Source organism: Chelonoidis abingdonii, chromosome 10 (assembly GCF_003597395.2).
Source record: "Chelonoidis abingdonii isolate Lonesome George chromosome 10, CheloAbing_2.0, whole genome shotgun sequence".
NCBI classification, from domain to species: domain Eukaryota; kingdom Metazoa; phylum Chordata; order Testudines; family Testudinidae; genus Chelonoidis; species Chelonoidis abingdonii.
In genome coordinates, this window is record NC_133778.1 from 20,621,121 (window position 1) to 20,645,050 (window position 23,930).

The following is a 23,930-nucleotide window of genomic DNA, read 5'->3' on the forward strand; positions in this document are numbered from 1 at the left end:
GGCAGGAAGTGGAGTGACCCGGCCCCAACCCGCTCTGCTTCACCAGCTCATAAATTCGGTGGCGTGCTTGCAGGAGGTCCGCTGGTGCCGGTCCATCAGCATTCTCATCACCGAATTGCTGCCGAAGCCGCAGGACTGGCAGACTGCCTGCAGGTACACCACCGAAAGCTGCCTGCCTGCTGCCCTCACAGTGACTGGCAGGCCGTCCCCCTGCGGCTTGCCACCCCAAGCATGACGAGTACAAGTCTCTGACTCAAGTACATTGGGTGCATGTACTCCTACAGTGGAAGGTACACATGCAACACAACTTGAGGAAGATAGGAAAGTAACTGTGAAGATTTTTTTATCCTTAATAGGAATTGCCTATTAAATAAGTAACGTGTTAATAAAAAGGGTATGTCATGTATTTTTCCCTTTGCTTACCATACTTGTACTTGTTTACTGTGGAACTTATTTGTAAATGTATTTGCTGTAAGAGTTAATTACTTACATTTAAAAGAAAAAAAGTTACATTTTCAGGTTTTCTGCACAGCGGAAGTGGAGTTTATGTTCTGCTATGGAAGTTTTGGATATGGCTACTCGCACCAGGTTAGGACCTTCTTTTTTTTTTTTTTTTTCCTTTCTTTTTGATCTGTTATAATTTTGGACTAGAGCTATTCCATTCCAAAGTTCAGACATTTATAACTTCCGTAAAAATTTGTATTTGGGGGATGATATTTTTCAAACTTGGATTAATTCTTATGTCGAATTCTTTTGTAAAGATTGAACAAAATTCATGGATATGGTGTTTGAGTGAGATGAAGATAAGAAAAGTTGTATGCTTAAAACTATATGATATATGGTGTTCATCTAGCTAGCAAATAAATTATAACAGTATAACTTGAGTTTTTGTACTCTTGGTACACTTTCACTGGATGTATATATCCCATGCTGGCATGAGGTCTAAGGGTTAATGCAGCAACTACCAGCCAGTGCTGACTGGTACATCCTCACAACAACTGTGAGAATAAAAGAGCTGAGAGGCAGAGGGACAGAGTGGCTGCCAGAGCAGCAAGCAGACTAGAGAAGGAAAGTTCTGCCAGCAAACTGGTGAGAAGCCATCCAGGGACTACTCAGTAGAGAAAGGATGACTGGAACCACAGGCTGAAGTAGCTCACAGAAGCAAAAGAGGTAGGAAGGAGCTCAGGGTACAGAAGAAAGAATTGTTGAGGACTGATTCTGCCTGCCTGGTTTAAGGGCCCTGATCTGGAGGCACTGGGTTCCACTACTCATCCCTCAACAGAGACTTAAGAACCAAAAGGGGTTTGCAGGCCCCCCGAGGACCAATACTAGCTAGTCCCTGCCAAGTATAAGGGGAAACGTGTGCACCACAGAAGTACTGAAATTAATACCCTTCATCGTCCAGAATAGGACCGCCATAGGGACTCACAAGAAGAGCTGACTCATGGTCCTGCTGGACCGAGCAAACTCTGTGCAGTGCTCCATCTGACCAAAAGGGGCACTAATACAGCAGAACACCAGCCCATACATGATACCAAAAGTGGGGTTTCACTGTGTCTGAGCCCCCAGTAAGGCCTAAGATGGAGGAAGCACTCAGATTGCTAGCCCAGCAGTGGGCTGCTGCCTTGGATCAGCAAGCAATGGCCCAGGAGCAGCAACAATAGATGCAGACCTTGACGCTACACTTGTTACAGACCCAGCAGCGGCAAAATGACCTGCAAACAGTCTCTCATTGACAACAACAGGAGGTCTGCCACCCAGGCCATGGCTCAACAGCAGAGCCAACAAAGATTGGATATGTAGCCATGCAGCAACAGCAGCTGGGTAAATGTATGGGGGCAACACCAACCCCACTGGCTGGAGCTACGGCAGAGTTAGTGAGTTGGTCGAGCAGTCCTATGCTGTACAAGATGGGACCTGAAGATGACCTGGAGGCCCTTTGAACACCTCACCACCTGCACCCACTGGGACGCTTAGACTTGGATCATCCACCTAGCTTCTGTTTTGACCAGGGAACCACAGGCCTTCAACCAACAATCCTCCCTTGACTACCTATGGTAAAGGCAGCCATATTTGACTGGCTGCAATTAAGAGAAGAGACTTGCTGCTATTTCAGAGAGCAGAGATTTATCACATTCATGCAGCCCCAGGCATTGGCAAAGAAATTCAAAGGTGTCGGCTGGAAGTGGATGAGACCTGAGGCTAGAATGAGCAAGCAGATAGCTGAACTGATCATCTTCGAACAGTTTCTCCGGGTCTTCTCCACAGCTGTGCAAGGGTGTGTGCAGAGGTACTAACCAGAGACTCTCTGGAAGAAGTGGTGAGGCTAGCAGGGAACTATTTGGAGGGTAATACCCCACAAACCTGACCCAGCAGGCCAGAGCCTGCCTCCTCCGGTTTGACTAGGGCTGCCCTTAAGGGGGTAGGGGGATGGCTATTTTGAGACCAGGGCTGGCCTCACCCTTTACAGTCTGGACTCTAAAGGTTGCACCAGACCAAGACTCCGACTATCCCACTGTGACATTCTGTACCTTGTGGGAACACCCTACACCCCCATGTTCATCCTTATAATATGATTGTGTGGTATCCAATGCAAAGTTTGTCATGTTTGGTGTCTTTGGAAGGCTCATGATGCACTGAGCATTGTTACAGTGATGTTATAGTAATGTTATAGGTTATAATTTCATATATATAGTTATGAGGCTGAAAATGTATCCTCCTGGCTTAAAGCAAGCCCAGGCGAAAACTCTCCAAGAGCGCAGCTGCAATTCACACCTCATCAGGACATGTATGGGACAAACGCAGCCAAGCCTCACAGGAACAAAGGACGCTGGCCTAGGCAGCAACAAATGGATCTGTTGGACTCTCGAGTGAATCACCCCCCTTCCTTCAGTCAGTTTGGGACTGCGATGAGGTAATGCTCACCTGACTCTGAAGGGGGCGAAGCCAAGAGGGAAGAAGACATGATAAAAGGGGGAGACATTTGCCATGTTTTTCCTCTCTTCCACTTAAAATCTGTCTTTATAGTTAATAAATCTGTTTGCGTATTCTACCTGAAGCAATGTGTTTGGTTTGAAGCATGTCAGAGACTTCCATTGAGATGATAAGCCTGGTACATATCAATTTCTTTGTTAAATTGACGAACTCATATAAGCTTGCAGCAACCCAGTGGGCATAACTGGACACTGCAAGATGGAGCTTCCTAGGGTTGTGTCTGGGACCAGAGATATTGGCTAGTGTCATTTGGTTGCACAATCCAAGCAGCAGGTTACATCCAGAGGCTGTACGTGAACAGCCCAGGAGTGGGTGTTCTCACAGCAGAGCAAGGTAAAGGCTGGCTCCCAAAGTCAAGGTTTGGAGTGACCTAGCAGATCACCAGTCCTGTTAACACCAGAGAGGAATGTCACACCCACCATTACAGGATTCACTAGGGAGGAGGATCTGTTTCCAGTATGAACAAGGGCATAGCAAGAAAGATTGTCCAACAGTTTGAGTCTAATTATGAGGCAGGCTTCTCTTTACCCAGCCTCAACCAAATGCTAGGTGGTTTGAAATTGACAACCATAATGCATGTTGACAAGCTAGAGTTATGAGCTTCAATGGACTTGGGTTGTGAAAAAACCCTAGTGAAAGAAGATCTGCTGAGGAAAGATGAAATCCATTCAGAAGGCACAGTAGCCTTAATGTGTCACCATGGGTACATGAGGGACTACTCCTATAAAGTCCGTCTAACAGCAAATGGACAGACTGGTCACCTCATCGTAGGCTAAGCATGTATTACCCAATCCTGTTGAGATGGGATTATCTTCACTTTCAGACACTATTACAGATGCTCTTGAGAAGCTGAATGGAGATGGCTGGTGAAATAGACTCTGGGTGACCTCTTTCCCTTCAAGGACAAAGACTTTTTCCTATCCCAATGAAGGCCTGGCAGATCAGGAATGAGAAATGCGCTGCCAGATGTGAGAGATGCAACCTATGCAAAAGAGACCAGCGTTGTTGTCTGGGTGAGTCAGACGACTCCCACTGGAATGAGTATTCCTAGAGTTCCAAACCTGGAACGAGACCTAGTGGATTTGGGGAAGCTGTAGGGATCATCTGACCTGCTAGTCAAACAGCAGAGGGAGGATTCCTTCAGGAGAGTCATAGCTCATATAGATGGGGAAGTAGTGACACCTGAATTAGTCATTTTCTTGCCTTGTTTTGAGTTACGGGGAGACTTACTCTGTCGCCTAGCACAGAATACGCTGTATAGTGAACTGTACATCCAACTCTTTGTATCCCATATATTCAGGCAGGAAATACTCAAATTGGCCCATCAGGTACCAATAGTGAGCCACCTTGGCCAGGAGAATACTCTCGGCTATCTATTACCCTGTTTCTTTTGGCCCAGAATCCATATGAAGATAAGAGATTATTGTGTCTCCTGTCCTGATCACCAACCGGAAGTCCCCAAACGTTAAGCTGTCATGGGATAAAAGGGAAGGTCTTTTCATGGATTGAGAACTGGTTAAAAGACAGGGAACAAAGGGTAGGAATTAATGGTAAATTCTCAGAATGGAGAGGGGTAACTGAGTGTGTTCCCCCAAGGGTCAGTCCTAGGAACCAATTCTATCAATTTATTCATAAATGGTCTGGAGAAAGAGGGGTAAAACAGTGAGGTGCAAAGTTGCAGGTGATACTAAACTACTCAAGATAGTTAAGACCAAAGCAGATTGTGAAGAACTTCAAAAAGATCTCAACAAAACAAGTGACTGGGCAACAAAATGGCAAATGAAATTAATGTGAAAGATGTAAAGTAATGCAACATTGGAAAAAAATAACCCCAACAACACAATATGATGGGGGGCTAATTAGCTATAGTCGAGTCAGGAATAAGATCTTGGAATCAATCGTGGATAGTCTCTGAAGATGTCCATGCAGTGTGTAGAGGCAGTCAAAAAAGCAAACAGGATAGAATCATTAAAAAGGAGATAGAGAATAAGACGAGAATATATATTGCCACTATATAAATCCATGGTACGCCCACACTCCCAATACTGTGGTTACAGAGTGGTCTCCTCCTCAAAAAAGATATCTAGCACTAGAAAAGGTTCAAAAAAGAGCAACTAAAATATTAGAGTTTAGAGAGGGTCCCATAATGAGGAAAGATTAAAGAGGCTGGGACTCTTCAGCTTGGAAAGAGGAGACAAGGGGGATATGATAGAGTATATAAAATCAGAGTGATGTTGAGAAAGTGGATAAGAAAAAGTTATTTACTTATTCCCATAATACAAGAACTAGAAAATTAAACTAATAGGCAACAGGTTAAAACAAAAAGAAGTTCTTCAACGCAGCGCACAGTCAACTGTGGAACTCCTATCTGAAGAGGTGAAGGCTAAGGACTATAAACAGTGTTTAAAGAGAACTGGATTAAATTCAATTGGTAAGTCCATAAATGGCTATGCGCAGGATGGGTAAAAATGGTGGTCCCTAGCCTCTGTTTGTCAGAGTATGGAGATGGATGGCAGGAGAGAGTTCACTTGATCATTGCCTGTTAGGTTCACTCTCTCTGGGGCACCTGGCATTGGCCACTGTCAGTAGACAGATACTGGGCTAGATGGACCTTTGGTCTGACCTGGTATGGCCATTCTTATGTTCTTAACAAGTGTGACTGGCCCCATTGTTTCCCCTTCTGTTGGTGGAAGTCCCATTCAAGCGGGTAGAAGTACATGTCATCATCACCTGTAGAGAAGAGTACTGCCAGTTATTAATACATACTGGCTAGCATTGACTATGTCACCTGCTAACCAGAACCAGTTCCTCCACAAACCACTACAGCCCTGGTAATAGCAACAGAGTTGTTAAAAATAGCTGTGAGAGTACATAAGAGTGACATTGCACTCTATAAGATTTTATGAAAGTATGCGGATGAGTGTGAATATAATGTAACTAAAATATGATTCATGCAAAAGGCCTCTTGTAAGGTATCATTACAAAGTTTATAATCTACTGAGTGTGGTCATCCTATTTGTATAAATGTATCACTCTTGTATCTGAAACGAGAAATATGAAATATAACTCTGAGGGCCTATTGTAATTATGCAAAGTGTGGGCCAATAATGGTGGTTTGGAATTTTGATGGCTCCCATTAACCAGGACAATTGACTGTAGATGGCTCTGTTTTACTTCTGAGTCTTCCTGTATACCTGTGTGCTGGCAAGTGCGTAATGAAGTTTTATAGTGACGTGATCATGTCACCTGAACTGGAATCCATCTTTAACCTGGTCTTTTTCCACTGAGAATGAGAAGTAGGAACCCAGAGGGACAAAGGATTCCCGCCTTATGCAAAAAATATATAAGTGGGTGGAACAGAACAAACGGGGTGGCCATCATGAGAAATCCCCTAGCTACCACCTGAGCTGGAACAGGGGCTGTACCAGGGGAAAGAATTGTGCCCATATTGGGAAGGTGTCCAGTCTGTGAAAGAAACTTATTGAAACATCTCTGAGGGTGAGATTTTATCTATATTCAGTTTTATTACTGTACTAGGCTTAGACTTGCATGTTTTATTTTATTTTGCTGGTAATTCACTTTGTTCTGTCTGTCACTACTTGAAACCACTTAAATCCTACTTTCTGTATTTAATAAAATCACTTTTTACTTATTAATTAACCTAGAGTATGTATTAATACCTGGAGAGGCAAACAGCTGTATATAACTCTCTATCAGTGTTATAGAGGGCGAACAATTTATTTATAAGTTTAACTAACTTACTGTTTTTGTATAGTTCCCTTTTCTTAAATTAAAAGCTACCATGTTGGGCTGCTGTGGTGTTTTCCTCACGACATATAGAATATAATTTAATTATATTATTGTCCCTATTACCAAGTGGTTTGTCTATATTCCCCTCTCGGATCAGATCCTTGCTCTACTTAGGACTAAATCAAGAATTACCTCTCCCCTTGTGGGTTCTAAGCAGTAATTTAAAGTGCCAAGAAACTTTGTCTCTGCATCCCATCCTGAGGTGACATATATCCAGTCAACATGGGGATAGTTGAAATCCCCCATTATGATTGAGTTTTTTATTTTTATAGCCTCTAATCTCCCTGAGCATTTCACAGTTGCTATCACCATCTTTGTCAGGTGGTTGGTAGTATATGCCTACTGCTATATGCTTATTATTCAAGCATGGAATTACTGTCCATAGAGATCCTATGGTAAGGTTTGGTTCATTTAAGATTTTTACTTCATTTGACTCTACCCTTTCTTTCACATATGGTGCCACTTCCCCACCAGCATGACCTGTTCTGTCCTTCTGATATATTTTGTACTGTGGTATACTGTGCCTCACTGATTATGCTCATTCCACCAAGTTTCTTTTAGTTACTCTCCTGTGGAAAACCATACAGTAACTTCTCGGTTAACGTTGTAGTTATGTTCCTAAAAAATGCTACTTTAAGTGAAACAATGTTAAGCAAATCCAATTTCTCCATAAGAATTAATGTAAGGGGGTGGTTAGGTTCCAGGGAAATTTTTTTCACCAGACAAAGGACTATATTTTGTGTACATATACACACACATACATAGTATAAGTTTTAAACAAGCTATTAATAGTATACACAGCAATGATGATTGTGAAGCTTGGTTGAGGTGGTGGATTCAGAGGGTGGAAGAGGGTGGGATATTTCCCAGGAATGCCTTACTGCTAAATGATGAACTAGCACTCAGCTGAGCCCTCAAGGGTTAACATCTTGTTAATGTAGCCTCACATTCTACAAGGCAGCACGAAGGGAGGGAGGGGAGACAGCATGGCAGAGAGAGACTGTTACATACACCCTGTGTGAGAGAGAGAAGGACGCGCATTGCCTCTTTAAGTACGCTGATCCAGTAATGAGCTGCCAAAATATTAACAACAGGTTCCCTCCTCCTCACCCCAGGAGGGGGTTGTGGCCGCCCTCCCCCCGGGACTCATGCCCCATCCAACCCCCCACGTTCCTTGATGCCCCCCCCAGGACCCCTGCCCCATCCACACCCCTTCCCTGTCCCCTGACTACCTCCTGCCGCGCCATTCAATCCTCCTCTCATTCCTGATTGCTCCCTGGGACTCCTGCCCCATCCAACCACCCCTTCTCCCTGTCCCCGACCGCCCCTGGAATCTCTGCCCCTGACTGCCCCCCACCACCCCATCCAACCCTGCTCCTTCCTGACTGCCCCCCCAGGACCCTTGCCACCATTCAATCCCCCTCTTCTTTGCCCTCTGACCGCCCCACCTCTATCCACCTCCCCATGACCCCCAAACTCCCCTGCCCTCTTCCAACACCCGCTCCCTGCTCGCTGCCAGGAGCCGCTGGGCTGGGACTAGCATCAGCGCCACGGGACCCGGGCCACCCGGAGTCATGGGGGCTGAGAACCAGCAGTGGCGCCGCGGGGGCCGGGCTGGGTTGGGCCGGCTGGAGCCACGGGGCCGGGAACCAGCACCAGCACCACATGGGCAGGGCTGGCCGGAGCTAGGGGGCCTGGGAACCAGCACCAGCACCGCAGGGGCCGGGCTGGAGCCAGGGAGCCGGGACCAGCTCCCGCACTGCGGGGGCCAAAACAAAGCCGTGGGGCGGAAGCTGGGGGCGCTCTACTGGGGCTGGACAGGACGGGGCTAGGGGCACTCGGCCTGGACCAGGAGCCAGGCCAGAGGTAGCCACGGGGCCAGAGCCAGGGGCACTCGGCTGGGGCTGGGGGTGCTCGGCCGGGGGTGCCAGGCTGGAGGGAGCTGCTAAGCCGGCCACACCTCCCCTCCCCCTGCGGCCCAGCGTACCTGCCCTTTGCTTGTTTCAGGCTTCCTGCGAACATCTGATTTGTGGGAAGCAGGGGAGGAGGAGGAGAAGGGGGGCAGAGCATTCAGGAGAGGATTGGGAAGTGAGCTGGGGCCGGGGCAGAGTGCCAGAGCTTTTGTTAAATAAAACCATTATAGAACCGGTTGTCCTGGAAGAACCGGTTCTAAAAGGACTTCTAAATTTAACAACCGGTTCCTGCGAACTGGTGTGAACCAGCTCCAGCTCACCACTGCGCTGACCTCTCTCTAAGTACATTGCCATTTTAAGTAGGTCAGCAAGTTGAGACAGAAGCTATTGTCAGCAAGCTCCTTCCGTCCTGAGTCTATGGAGATGGGATAAGTGAGGGGCAGGAGCAGGGAGGAGGGGGACATCCTGATATTAGCACACTTTTTCTTCCCCCTACCGCCCCTGCACAGCAAGCAGAAGGCTCCTAGGAGCAGCTCCAAGGCAGAGGGAAGGAGCAGCACATGGCAGTGAGGGGAAGGGCATCTGAATTGCCTGGCAATTGATAGCCTGCTGGGCGGCTGCCGCACAGGGAGCTTAGGGGAACAGAGAGCTGATAGGGGGGCTGCTGGCCCACCTTGGTTCCAGGCCCCCACCAGCTAGCTGCAATGGGCTGCTCTTTCTGAAAGCAATGGACAAAGCAGGCAGCTGCCAAACAATGTTATAAGGAAGCATTGTGCAACTTTAAACAAGCATGTTCTCTAATTGATCAGCAATGTAACAATGTCAAATCCACTTCCCTAACTAATTTCCTTAATTCTTTAAAGTTAGCCCTTTTGAAATAAAAAACCCTAGCCCCAGATCTATTTTTGTTTATTCTTCCATCTAGTTTGAACTGAATTAGCTCATGATCACTCGAACCAAAGTTGTCCGCTACAACCATTTCTTCTATAAGGCTCCTCACACTCACCAAAACCAAATCTAAAATGGCATCACCTCTCCATTCTGAGAATTTACCATTAATTCCTACCTTTGTTTCCCCTCTTTAACCAGTTCTCAGTCCATGAAAGGACCCTTCCCTTTATCCCATGACAGCTTAATTTACGTAAGAGCTTTGATGAGGGACCTTGTGAAAGAGCTTTCTGCTGAAATCCAAGTACACTACGTCCACTGGATCCCCCTTGTCCACATGTTTGTTGACCCCTCCAAAGACTCTAATAGATTAGATAAGACACGATTTCCCTTACAGAAGTCATGTTGACTATTATTCAACTGTTTTTTTTTTCTATGTGTCTGACAATTTTGATTCTTACACTATTGTTTCGATAATTTGCCCGACGTTAGAACTTCCGGTCGTAATTGCTGGGTCCCCCTCTAGACCCTTTTAATATTGGTGTTACATTAAGCTAACTCAGTCATTGGATACAGAAGTCGGATTTTAAGGACAGATTACAAACCTTAGTTAATAGGTTCCGCAACTTCACATCTTGAAGTTCTTTCAGAACTCTTGGTGAAGCCATCTGGTCTTATTGGACTTCTAACTTCAGGAACTCTTTAAAGAGTGAAGCTTGACTCATTAATTTTTTTCCCTACGTATGAAAAGGCCAAGATAACCAAAAAGACATTTAGGAAAAACGAGATTTGATGACTAGAAGTTTTATTATACCCAATTGTCTGTAATATGCCTTTGTGTGATTTGTCCCAAACTTTCCTCAAAAGTTTTCTATCCGTAGATGGGATGTCTGGGCACTAAGAAATTTCAAATAGGTGTCGTGTGGTTTAGTCGAGATAAAGGTTTGGTTTTTGAAAATCAGTCTTCTAATAGAGAAACTAACTTTAGCCCTCTAATTAATGGAGGAACTAGCATCCTTCATATAATAGGAACCATGTGAGTTGCGTTGTACAAAATTATCTCGAGTTCTAGTACTAATGGAAAAGAAGGTACTCAACTCTGTAACTGTGTTCTTCGAAGATGTGTTGCTCATATCCAATCCATAGTTGTGCGCGCCGTCCGTGCACGCTCGTTCGAAGATTTTTAACCTAAGCAACTCCGGCGGGCCGGCAGAGTCACCCACCTCAGGTGGTGCCCCGCATGGCGCATTGAATATACTCTGCCTGCCCGTCTGCTCCTCAGTTCCTTCTTGCCGGCTACTCCGACGGGAAGGAGGGCGGGTGTGGAATGGATATGAGCAACACATCTTGAAGAACAACAGTTACAAAGGAGTAACATCTTCTCTTCGAGATTGCTCTCATATCCATTCCATTAGGTAATGAAAGTTCCCAAGCGCTGTTACCTATGGGCGGTGGTCGGAGTGAGATCATCAGCGTGAAGCACGATCATGACAGGCCGAGGCTGCGTATCTCTGGCCTGCTGGACAGGGCATAGAGGAAGTGAAGGTATTGGAGCGGGGAACGAGGTCGCTGCCGACAGATTCCCTGGAATGGGCACGTGCTGGCAAGAAAAGCCCGCCGATGAGGCTTGAAGCCTCTTGGAGAGTGCACAGTCACGTGCCCAGCGGGGCCTGGTGCCAACAGTCATACACAGGCCCGGATGCAGACCGTCACTCACGAGGAGATCCTCTGAGAATGAGACGGGCAACCCCTTAACACGTTCAGCTACCACAACAAAGAGTTGGGGTTTGGGAACGGCTTCGTTCGCTCTATATAAAAGGCGATGTTGCCCTAGGCGTCCAATGGTGTACTGGTGCTCCCTGCCGAAGACGGAATGTGGGTCGGAAGAAGATCAGGTAGGGTAAGATCTCTGGTTGACGTGTAAAGGCGAGACCACCTGGGGAGAAAGCAAGGTGACGTCTCCAAGCTGTACTTTTGTCTCCTGTGGAAAACCGTACTACGGGGGATCCACCCGTTGAGGGCCGGAGCTCCGGCCACCCGTCATGCGGAGGTGATAGGGCACACAGGAAAGCAGTCTTCCAGGAGAGATAGAAAGGGAGCAAATTGCATATGGTTCGAAGGAGGGAACATGAGTCTGGCCAGCAACCAGTTCAGGCTCCAGGTTGCGGCAGGCGGCGAATCTGTGGGTAAAGACGCTCCAGACACCTTAGGAACCTATAGTCCCATTGGGTGAGAAAACCGTAGCGAGTCGCCATCCCCTCCTGGGTGGAAGTGAAATGCCGCCAAGTAGACCCTTAGAGATGACACCACCAGCCCTGTTGTTGGCTTGGGACCAGAGTAGTCAAGATATTAGACGATGGAGACTTCGTGGAAAGAAGTTCGGATCCGCACACCGCACGTGAAAGACGCTTCAACTTGGCCGAATACGTTGCTGCTAGTGGAAAGGCTTCCGTCTTCCTAGAGCACCTGTCCGCATGGGGTAAAGCAAGCATTTCCGACCAGGTCAGCCACTCAGAGCCACGGCCGTGAGGTGTTTAGCAACTGAAGGTCGGGTGACGGGAGCCCTGCCTGGTCCTTGAGAGCAGGTCCAGGTGAAGAGCAGGGGGAGCGGTCGCACGACAGGTCCAGCAACATGGAGAACCAATGCTGTCGGGGCACGCTGCGAGCTATCAATGAATGAGCGGGCCCCTGTCCCTGCGCACCTTCAGAAGACCTTGTGGACAGCGGAAGTGTGGGAATGCGTAGAACAGTGCATCTCCAAGGATAAGGAAAGCGTCCGCCACCGAGCCCGGTTCGGACTGAACGGAGCAGAACAGCTGGCATTTCTGTTTCCGCAGGTGCGCGAAGAGGTCCATCCGGGACCAGTCCCACCTCCGGAGAAGCGAAGAGAGCGCTCCGGCGGAAGGACTCCACTCGTGGGAAAGGAAGGATCTGCTCAGATGATCCGCCAGATTGTTCCGAACCCCCGGGAGAAAGGACGCGATGAGGTGAATGGAGTGGGCTAGGCAGAAGTCCCAGAGCCTCAAGGCCTCCTGACACAGGGGAGAAGACCTCGTGCCGCCCTGCTTGTGTATATAATACATGGTCGTTGTGTTGTCGGTGAATACCGAAACACAGCGACCTTGAAGTTGTTGACGGAACGTTTGACAAGCAAGGCGGACCACCCTCAATTCCCGTACGTTGATGTGGAGGGCTAGCTCGCGAGGTGACCGCCGGCCCTGGGTCCGCAGGGTACCGAGATGGGCCCCCCATCCCAGGTCTGAGGCATCCATTGTCAGGGACACCAAGGGCTGGGGCGGATGGAACGGGAGCCCCGCGCACACCACGGACTGATCCAGCCACCACTGCAGGAAGCCTAAGACGTCCTGGGGAATGGTGACAACCGTGTCCAAAGAACGCCTGGCTGGACAGTACTGAGCAATGAGCCAGGACTGGAGGGGCCTCAGGAGGAGCCGAGCGTATCCCATGACAAACGTGCAGGCCGCCATGTGGCCCAAGAGAGTCAGGCAAGTGCGTATTGAGGTCAAGGGCGCTGCCTGCAGCCATCATATGATGGCCGTCAAGGTTTGGAATCTCGATGGAGGAAGAATGGCTCTGGCCAGGGTGGAGTCCAGAATGGCGCCGATAAACTCTATACTCTGAGTGGGGATTAGTGTTGACTTTTCGACATTGAGCATTAGGCCTAGGCTCACAAAAAGTTGCTTGACCATGTGGACGTGGCTGAGGACTTGTGTCTCTGAGGATCCCCGGATCAGCCAGTCGTCAAGGTATGGAAATACATGTATGCGACTGCGGTGAAGGTGGGCGACGACTACAGCCATACACTTGGTGAACACTTGCGGGGCTGTAGAGAGGCCGAACAGGAGGACCGCGAATTGATAGTGACGGTTGTTTACGACGAACCGAAGGAACCTCCTGTGGGGTGGGAAGATGGCTATATGGAAGTAGGCGTCTTGCATGTTGAGGGCGGCGTACCAGTCTCCAGGATCCAGGGATGGGATAATGATCCCCAAGGATACCATACGGAACTTCAACTTTACCAGGTATCTGTTGAGCTCCCACAGGTCGAGGATAGGCCTGAGGCCTCCCTTGGCTTTGGGGATCAGAAAATAGCGGGAATAAAACCCCTTGCCCCGCTCGCTCTCTGGAACCTCCTCTATGGCTCCTTTGACGAGGAGCATTTGCACCTCCTGGAGGAGGAGTTGCTCGTGAGAGGGGTCCCTGAAGAGGGACGAGGGAGGAGGAGGGGAGGGCAGATTTGAAACAAATTGCAGATGATATCCAAGTTCCAAAGTGCATAAGACCTCTCGGTCCGATGTTAGTCGGGACCACGCAGGGAGGAAAAACGAAAGACGGTTGGAAAAGGGAGGGGACGGATCTGTGAGAGAAACTATACAGCGCCCTCGGGCACACCTTCAAAACGAAGGTTTCGGGCCGGAGGAAGGCTTGGAGAAGCTCTGGTTTTGTCCTCCTTGGTTGCCCGATTGTCTACGTCGGCCATTTCTATTTCGCCGTCTGGCGAAGTCTTGCCTCTGCCTGGGTTGGGGGTAGGGCCAGTGTTGTTGCTGAGGCCGGAAGGGTCTGCGCTGGGTGACGGGCATATGCATCCCCAGTGAACGCATAATGACCCTATTGTCTTTTAGGCTTTGCAGTCTAGGGTCAGTTTTGTCCGAGAACAGGCCCTGGCCCTCAAACGGGAGATCCTGGATGGTATGCTGGAGCTCCGGAGGAAGGCCAGAGACCTGGAGCCAGGAAATGCAGCGCATGGTAACGCCAGAGGCTAGAGTCCTGGCGGCCGAATCTGTGGCGTCCAAAGATGCCTGCAAGGAAGTTCTCGCGACCTTCTTGCCCTCCTCAAGGATCGCAGAGAATTCCTGACGCGCATCTTGCGGAAGCAGCTCCTTGAATTTGTCTGCCGCCGCCCAGGTGTTGTACGTGTAGCGGCTAAGGAGAGCCTGTTGATTGGATACCCGAAGCTGGAAGGCACCTGCAGAATAGACCTTTCGGCCGAGCAGGTTCATGCGCCTCGCTTCCTTAGACTTTGGGGCCGGGGCCTGCTCACCATGGCGTTCCCTCTCATTTACGGGTTGGACGACGAGGGAACACGGGGGCGGATGGACATATAGATATTCGTAGACCTTCGAGGGCACCATGTACTTGCGTTCCACTCCGCGTGCAGCGGGGGGAACGGACGCCGGAGACTGCCAAATGGTCGTGGCATTGGCCTGAATGGTCCGGATGAAAGGAAGGGCGACTCGAGTGGGTGCGTCGGCAGACAGTATGCTCACTACCGGATCCTCAATTTCTGAGACCTCCTCAAACTGTAAGCTCATGTTCTGCGCCACGCACCTCAGGAGGTCCTGATGTGCCCTGAGGTCAAGCGGAGGGGGGCTGGTGGATGTTGTTCCAGCCACTGCTTCATCTGGGGAGGATGATAAGGAGAGACCCGGCAGGAGTGGATCTGCAGGAGGCTCTGCCTGGAGCACTGCGTCCGACTCTGGAGGGAGTTCAGGGTCCTGAGGCTGAGACAACCTCTCCTCTGTAGGGGAAGGGGGAGGACTGGAAGATGTGGCCTCTGGAGCCCTGTGTTCAGAGACAGTTGAACGCGGGGGAATCTGTTGAGGGCCCTGAGCTTGGTGGTACGCCCAGGGAGTCCAGAATCCCCACTGCTGCGGTCCATGTTCCTGAGGTAGGGGTTCATGGAATAGAGCAGCAGGCCTGTCGGTGTCCAGGGCGTACGCGCTGTCTGCTTGTGAGGAGACCGACGGCTGGCGGGACGGCCAGGGAGGAGCCGAACGGGACTGATATGGGTCCCTCGCTCCGGATGACAGAGACTTTCTCAGTGCTGGAGATCGGTGCCGGGAATCATAACGGCACCGCGATTGAGACCGGGACCTGCCACCAGCTCGGTGCCGGGAGGTCAACCTGGATCTGGAACACCGACGGTGGGAGTGGCTTCTCGAATCTCGGTGCCGGTAGCGATGGCTCGAGCCGGAGCGGTGCCGGGAGTATCGGGACCGGCGTGAGGAGGACCTGCACCGCAAGTACAACCGGTACCGCCACGGTGAGCGGTGCCGGGGCTGCGAGCGGCGCCTTGATCGAGATCTCCCACGGGACTGGGAACGGTGTCGGGACCACGATGGGGATCAGTGCCGACTCGGCGAATCCAAAGACGGCGCTCGCATGGCCACTGGCTTGCCCTTAGATTGTAGAACCCGCACTGGAGGCATCGGGGGTTGAGGCAGCGCAGACTTGGTTAATGCTATAAGGTCCGTAGCCAAGGAGAACATCTCAGGCGTTGATGGGACCATTAGCTCGACCCCGGATCTTATCGGGGAGCTGTGAGGGACCGGACTCGACGGACCTCCCGGGCCCAGAGTCAACGGAATCCCTAGTATCAGTGCTGCGGCAGGAATCGGTGCTGGGTGCTCCGTTCGAATCTGCTTGGCCAGAGTGGAGGACACCGAAGGTCTTTTGTCAGGGCCCGGTGCCAGGGAAGGTCGGTGCCGAGGCATTTTCCTGGGCCCGGCGCAGTCTGGTGCCGGAGTGGAGTCGGCACTCGGTGCCGAGGATGGAGGGTTAAGCGCCGTTTCCATGAGGAGAGTCTTTAAGCACTGGTCTCTCTCCTTCTTGGTCCTTGGCTTAAAGGCCTTGCAAATGCGGCACTTCTCAGAAATATGCGATTCGCCGAGGCACTTTAGGCAGGAGTCATGAGGATCGCTCGTGGGCATCGGCTTTTTGCAGGCCGAACACAGTTTGAACCCCGGCGAACCGGGCATGAGCCTGGCGCCAGGTGCGGGGGAGGGCTAGAGCCCAAGCCCGCTAACTATATACAACAAGTAAATAACAACTATAAAACTAATATTCTATACTCTAACTATAACTATAACTAAATATAACTAGTAGAACAACGAACAAGGAGAAGCTAGGGACGTGGAGGACAGCTATGCCGCGCTCCATAGTTCCAACGACCGACACAGCGGTAAGAAGGAACTGAGGAGCGGACGGGCCGGCAGGGGTATATATCAGGCGCCATGGCGGCGCCACTCTAGGGGGCGACCTGACGGCCCGCCGGAGTTGCTAGGGTAAAAATCTTCCGACGAGCGTGCACGCGCGGCGCACACACCTAACTGGAATGGATATGAGCAATCGAAGAAGAACCCACAAATTGGTTTCAGTAATTGGCTTTGATAAATTATTAGCAAAACAGTACCTTATCCTCACTTGCTCACTGTACAGCTTTTTCTTGTGTTGTCCCAAATTTTTCAGTCTCTCTGATTTTACTGAAGGATTCAAATATTTCCTGAGTTCATCAAACCATTGGGTGGTACTGTCTACAATATCAATGCTAATTACTCACTTTAATATCAGTATTTTCCTTCTGTAGCTGAAACATTCTGATGCAGATCTTCGGAAGACCACTAAACATTCCATGTTTGTTCGGATTCCACCACGTGAAGACAGAACAGATCCTGAAAGGTTCTTAAGAATCATTTTAGTTAGTGATATTTAAAAATATCATGGGCATCTATGTGTCTGTCCACGTGTTGTTTATATGACATTTCACAATGTAACTATTGCAAGTAAGTACTGTTAATTCAGCAGTCATGCTTTCTGCATTACTGGGGAAAAACATTTTCTAATAGTCAACCTAAACTGGAGGAATTTAGGATCATACTTCTTTGTCTTCCTTTCATCTATTCTGCATGAAGATAAGGAGGAAAGGAAAGGAGAGTTCCCCAGGACTTTCTCCTTTCCCCCACCTCTGCAACCATAACACTTCAGTAACGGCCAGTGGAGCTCACTAACTGTGTATGCAGTACCTGCTAAGGGCCAGATCCTGCAACAGGATATGCAGAAGTGTACCCCTACCTCCATTGAAGTCAGTTGGGCTCCATGCAAGCACAGGGTCTGCTCATGTAGATTCTGTTGCAGGATCTGATCCTTAGTGTTTGGCACTTCATTCATAGATAGAGTGAGCAGAACACTGACTTCTTCCTTGCAGACATAGTGTCTGGGTATGAAAGCTACTGGTCAAGGCTCCCATCTGTTGTACATGTGCTTTCTGAGCTCTAACTATGGAATGGGCCTGACAACCTTCTTCCATTCCTACAGAGGTATTATGGCTCTTCTCTCTCTCTCTCTCCCCCCCCATACCCTACACTATCAGCAGTAGAACAGAGGTTCATGACTGAGTCACAGACATGGTATCATGATAACACATGTTGAAAATGGTCAGAACCATCCATTTAGTCCAGAAACTTGTCAATCATCTCAACATGTCTGTTTGTCTGTTTGTGACATAATACTGTCACCATGGCAATGCAGGCTGATGGGATGGCTCCAAAATGCAAAGCCAAATGGCAAATGTTTCATAATTTAAAAATAAATTAATGTACAGCCATCAGAATTGTTTGGTGTTCCTAGTGACACAATAGACCATGGATATCACTGCTGTAGGCGTATATTCTGAGTACAAAAATCATGAAGCAAGAAAAATACCTTTTTTATAGTCTGATAATGGATCTTTACAAAATAGAATTTTATAAAAAATTATAAAATGATTTTTCTCTTAGCTGAGAGAGAGCATGAGAAATTTCAAACTAAAAGTCATATTTTTTCAGAAAGTGTGTGAAAAAAATGACTTATACAGCGTGCTTTCTTAACCATAGCTATAGCATTGTTTTTTTCATTCAAGAATAATCACTTTGGACCATCTGTCATCATTATGAGATGAGGGACTTCTCTTCCCCTTCCAAAATAAAATCTGAACATCTAAGATCCTGGGGGGAGACATCTAATTTATTACCTGTGACATTACAGTGACCCTGAAGTAGCACAGATTATTTATGGTTTTGTAAAGATGCTTTGTGCATTATCCTTACACAGTTTTCTTCTACTACTGATCTTATAATGGTTTGTTTTATTGCAGTAATATTACCACATCACAACACGTGGGGTACCGAGCATTCTTATCCCCAGACCTGAATGTGAGAGAAGAGACTCTTGAGAAGGATATTCCTACAATATCTGGTGTGTCTTCTGATGGTTTAGAAATGCCTCCTCGAAACAGGCAAGAAATGCACTTTTGTACAGAGGAGACAAAATGGATTCCTTCTTATTTAACTTGTGCCCTTAGCCTCATTGTTCTTTAAAAAAGTAGTAATAATAGTTTTGATTTGGGGGCATGAGTAGGTACTTACTGGTTCTGCCTTCACGCTGTGCAGAGTCATGCTTCATAATCTGCACTGATGGCGGCACAGTCACATGCAGTCTTTCTCTTTATCTGCTAATTTTACTGTCTGTGACTTGATTATACCAGTACAGACATTCACCCAGAAAAGATGTTGTTAGGAAATAGAGAGTTGGTCTTATAAATAAAGGAAGAACCAGAGTAAAGCTAATGTGGTACATTCATTTATGGAAGTATTCAAAGAAGAGGAGCAGATAGGAATGAGAAGAGGATGACCTCTTTGATGAGCATCTCAGTTGCAATTGCTGTCACCTGTCTGTCTGACAGCATAGTGGAAGAATACCCTTCAAATTACTCTGGTGGGCCTGTCATTAAAACAAAGTGAGTTGGTGAGGAAAATGTCTATTGTAATGATATATGTGTACTGAATCTAGAGTTCTTATGTTTTTTAACTGTACAGCAACTGTAAATGCCAAAAAATGTGAGTTCATGCAATAAGTTGTTTGGCCTTTTCCTTAGTTACATACTGTAGTCACTGATGAACAACCCTGCAAGTTTAGATATAAACATCTTGACTGATTCTTCACTTTAGATTGGAAAAAATGAAAAAGGAATATCGGAGTCTGAAAACATGGCCTGAAAAGGCTGAGTATTTAGACCAACTCATCATGAAAAGGGGACCTAAAATGACAACAGAGCAGAATATGGTAACTAGAGAGCATGTAGAAAGCATTCTGCATACATTCTATTATTGTTGCTTTTCTTATTGGCAAAACATTTCCATTAAATAAGACTAATTTTGATTAAATTTTGGATTTATGTAAAGCTCAGTACAAATTGGAGAACATGTTAGTGCATGCGAGTATTTCTCAAACACTATCCTTCTAAGTCACTTATTAGTAACAGATGAATTGATGCTAGTCTTTCTGTTTAACCCACTGAAGTAGCTAACAGGACAGGTTGTTTGGGTGCCCTAACATAGCATTTCCATACTTTAAGTGTTTAGAGTTTCTTTTAAATGTAATCTTAACTTTTAATTTCCTGGGTTTATAATGCTTGATTTGGGGATAATTACATCATTCTCTCTCTTTCTTTCTCCCTGCACACTGTTGGAGGGGAAACAGGTTATGAACGTCACTTCATATTGTGTTAAACACATCTAAACTTGCTCAAAATCTGCCTGTTTTACTGAATTTCACATAATTGCCTTGCCCTGCAAAGTGTTTCAAATCTCTTTAAAGGACTGTCACCAGGCGCTATTAAGATTGCATTTTGGGATTTTTAATGATTCTCAACTGCTAGCTCATCCCCTGGAACAATGGGCCTTCTACAGAAACACCCACATGGGGGATGGGGCAAGTATGATTACTGGGGGCAGTCTGTAGCTCTTGGTTTAAGCACATAGCTCAGGGAGAGATCATACTTAAGTGCAGGGTTATGCTCTGTGCATGAGAGCCAATTATCACCACATGTAACAGTGGTCCCAAGCTTTTCACTGTCATGCCTCCCGCTTAGCCTATCTGGGCCTCCTCCCTTCCCCCCAGGAGTAGGGCCGCGGCTTGGGGGTGCGGTGGGGGGGGGCGCATGGACGGGGGTAAGGAGACCGAGGCTGTGGCCTCAGTTGGGGGCAGGACTAGGGCTGGGAATGGAGCCACAGCCAGGGCTGAGGCTGGGGGCAGAAGCGGGAGTGGGAGTGGAGCCGCAGCCAGGAGCCATAGCCATAGCAGAGATGGTGGTGGAGCAGGGCTTGGTGGCGCTCCCTCCCAACCCCCCGTAAGAGCTGGCCCAGGCCCTGTCCCTCCCAAACATTCCTTCATGCCCCCCTGGGGGGCATGTCCCACAGTTTGGGGACCACTGATATATATGGACATGCAAGATGTACTTTGCCTAGCTAGAAACACTGACAAACTTTGGAGATGAGAAATGGGGAGGATGCATCTCAGAACTTCTGTTGTTTTTAGAGATCTATATCTTTCTCGAGTACTTTAACAGTAAAATCTTGTTGGTGAAGAAATTCTTTTGCAAAACCTGTGTTCCTTGCTTTCCTGCCTCATTGTCCCAGATCGGATAAACTAGAAGCCCCAGAGTGCCCACAGCCTATGTGGAACTCTGGGCGAACATGTATAAGTGACTGGGAGTTCCTGGAAGATCTTCCATTTCTGGGAGACTCTGGTTTGGAAGTCTGGGGTGGTGGTGCCCCAATTTCAGTGGATGAGCATCAGACAAGTCTGCCACAGTATTCTTGCCAGCAAGTTAAAGAAGTATGGGCTGGATGAATGGTCTATAAGGTGGATAGAAAGCTGGCTAGATCGTCGGGCTCAATGGGTAGTGCTCAATGGCTCCATGTCAAGTTGGCAGCTGGTATCAAGCGGAGTGCCCCAAGGGTCAGTCCTGGGGCTGGTTTTCTTCAATATCTTCCTTAATGATCTGGAGAATGGTGTGGATTGCACCCTCAGCAAGTTTGCACCCTCAGCAAGATGACACTAAACTGGGAGGAGTGGTAGATACGCTGGAGGATAGGGATAGACAAATTAGAGGATTGGGCCAAAAGAAATCTAATGAGGTTCAACAAGGACAAGTGCAGAGTCCTGCACTTAGGAAGGAAGAATCCCATGCACTGCTTCAGACTAGGGACCAAGTGGCTAGGCAGCAGTTCTGCAGAAAAGGACCTAGGGCTTGCGGTGGATGAGAAGCTGGATATGAGTCAACAATGTGCCCTTGTTCCCAAGAAGGCTAATGGCATTTTGAGCTGTATAAGTAGGAGCATTGCCAGCAGATCAAGGGACGTGATCATTCCACCCTATTCAGCATTGGTGAGGCCTCATCTGGAGTACTGTGTCCAGTTTTGGGCCCCACACTACAAGAAGGATGTGAAAAAATTGGAAAGAGTCCAGCGGAGGGCAACAAAAATTATTAGAGGGCTGGAGCATATGACTTATGAGGAGAGGCTGAGGGAACTGGGATTGTTTAGTCTGCAGAAGAGAAGAATGAGGGAAGATTTGATAGCTGCATTCAACTACCTGAAAGGGGTTCCAAAGAGGATGGATCTAGACTGTTCTCAGTGGTACAGATGATAGAACAAGGAGTAATGGTCTCAAATTACAGTGAGGGAGGTTTAGGTGGGATATTAGGAAAAACTTTTTTACTAGGAAGGTGGTGAAGCACTGGAATGGGTTACCCAGGGATGTGGTAGAATCTCCTTCCTTAGAGTTTTTAAGGTCAATCTTGATAAAGCCCTGGCTGGGATGATTTAGCTGGGGATTAGGTCCTGCTCTGAGCAAGGGTGGACTAGATGACCTCCTGAGGTCCCTTCCAACCCTGATATTCTATGATTCTAAGTGATATGAGCCTATAGATGTGTTCTAAGGCCCCAGAGCTAGAAACAGTGAACGTGTCCAGACCCAATTGACTTAGAAGCAAGTGATAGTAACCCCGCAGTTGGGTCCACTTACAAGTGACTAATGACCATACAGAGCAATACTGGGCCAGTATGTAATAATCCATATAATGTATTTATTCTAGATTACTGAAATGTACCCTCAACCTTAACAACATTCTAAATTAACTTTTGACAGGGAGTTATATTATTATTATTTATCATTATTAAAATAATTGTGCATACAAAACAAAAGTAACTGCCATCTGCACTAATTTCAGTAGTTTGCTTTCCCTTCTTGAACTTCACTTAGCAAGAAGAGAAACTTCCTTTTGTGTGTTTGGTTTATGTTTGACAGAATGAGCTGATGAAAAGAAAAGTTGTTAATAAATCTAGAAAGAGACCGTTTGTTACTACAATATACAGAGCTACAGTTTGAGCTTACTTGAAAGATTTAAAATGTCTCTACTAAAGTTCACAAAGTGGCACTCTGAGAATTTGCACATCAAAAAGTGTGACTCTGTAATGAAGATAACTCAGGAGGAGAAATTCAGATATGATACTGACAAATAACCTTCCACTTTTCACCTTTTTTGGGTTTTAGACATCTCGCTTCAAGGAAATGGTTGGAAAGATACAACAAGCTACCGAGGAAGGAATCGGAAGCTGTTTTGACACATCAGGTTTGGAGAACATTAGTATTTCATATTTTAAAAAACGGCAAGTGGCAAGGACAGTGCCAAAAACTATGATTTTTAAGAGTCTTAGCGATGCAAAATATATAATTCTCTTTGCTCACAATTTTAAATGTAGTTGGTGTATATATAAACAATTGTGAATAAAATAACTAAAGAGGCCGTATTATAGAAGGGAAATAGTCCTAGTCAGAGTCAAAATATGTGCTCCAAATTTTGGTCTTAGTTCAGTTCTAAGTTGTTTTTCCTTATAATTTGGGGAGATGCCATGTGTTTTAGAGATACTGCCATGCAAACCTGTGAGGTGAATTTTAAGGTTTGTGACAGGCTATTTGTTATGGTAATGATTAGTCAATGGATGACTTGCTAGAATTTGTGTGAATATTGGGAAGTTATGCATATGAGTTATCAGTAACCAGGTGTTGTAGATGACCTATTGTGAGCTGTTACATTGAGTTTTATGAACTGTACTGGACATGTTATTACATATGAGATTTGACCAAAGCAAAAATCTACCATGGTCTGTGTTTTCAGTTATTATAAAGCAGTACACAGTAAAATTACATACAGAGACAGGAGACTATACTTCTCATGTTGGCAAATATCCAGTATGTTCAGCATAAAAAAGTAAATCAAAGGATTGGAATAAGTCAGCCTTTTGTGAATAAGACTGATGTTTTGTCAATTATTACCAGGGGCCAGCAACCGTGCCCCTTTGTTTAAGTTTTCCTAGCTAAGCTTTGATATGTAAATTAAACAAAACAAAAGCCACTTTATTTACCTGTGTGTGTTTTGCTGGGGTTACTTGACTCCCAATGGGAGTGCTATTGTTTAACGAAAGACCCTTTTGTCACCTTAATGACTCCTTGCTAAAAATGCAAGCCAAACTGAGCAAAACCTTAATGGTTCCTTACTTAAAATGCAAACCAAACTGAGCAGGAGAGAACAGAAAAAAAAATTTCTCTCTGGCTCCTTTAAAAACCAAACCCTTTTTCTCTGCTAAAAAGCCCCTAGCAGAGAAAAGAAAAATATAATACTCCTACTGGCTTCTGGATTCTTAC

The 23,930-nt window shown here is 47.1% G+C and overlaps 1 protein-coding gene across 1 annotated transcript in view; it reads left to right on the top strand.

Annotated features, from left to right (window-relative positions):
- Positions 1–520: 520 nt before the first annotated feature.
- Positions 521–23,930, top strand: part of CATSPERT (catsper channel auxiliary subunit tau) — a 44,570-nt gene continuing 21,160 nt past the window's right edge. The window contains exons 1-5 of the mRNA XM_032799504.2: positions 521–588; positions 16,993–17,084; positions 18,538–18,678; positions 19,391–19,505; positions 22,779–22,857. Of these exons, the coding sequence (XP_032655395.2) occupies positions 547–588; positions 16,993–17,084; positions 18,538–18,678; positions 19,391–19,505; positions 22,779–22,857 (469 nt within the window). The 5' untranslated portion in view covers positions 521–546. The remainder of the gene's footprint in view (positions 589–16,992; positions 17,085–18,537; positions 18,679–19,390; positions 19,506–22,778; positions 22,858–23,930) is intronic.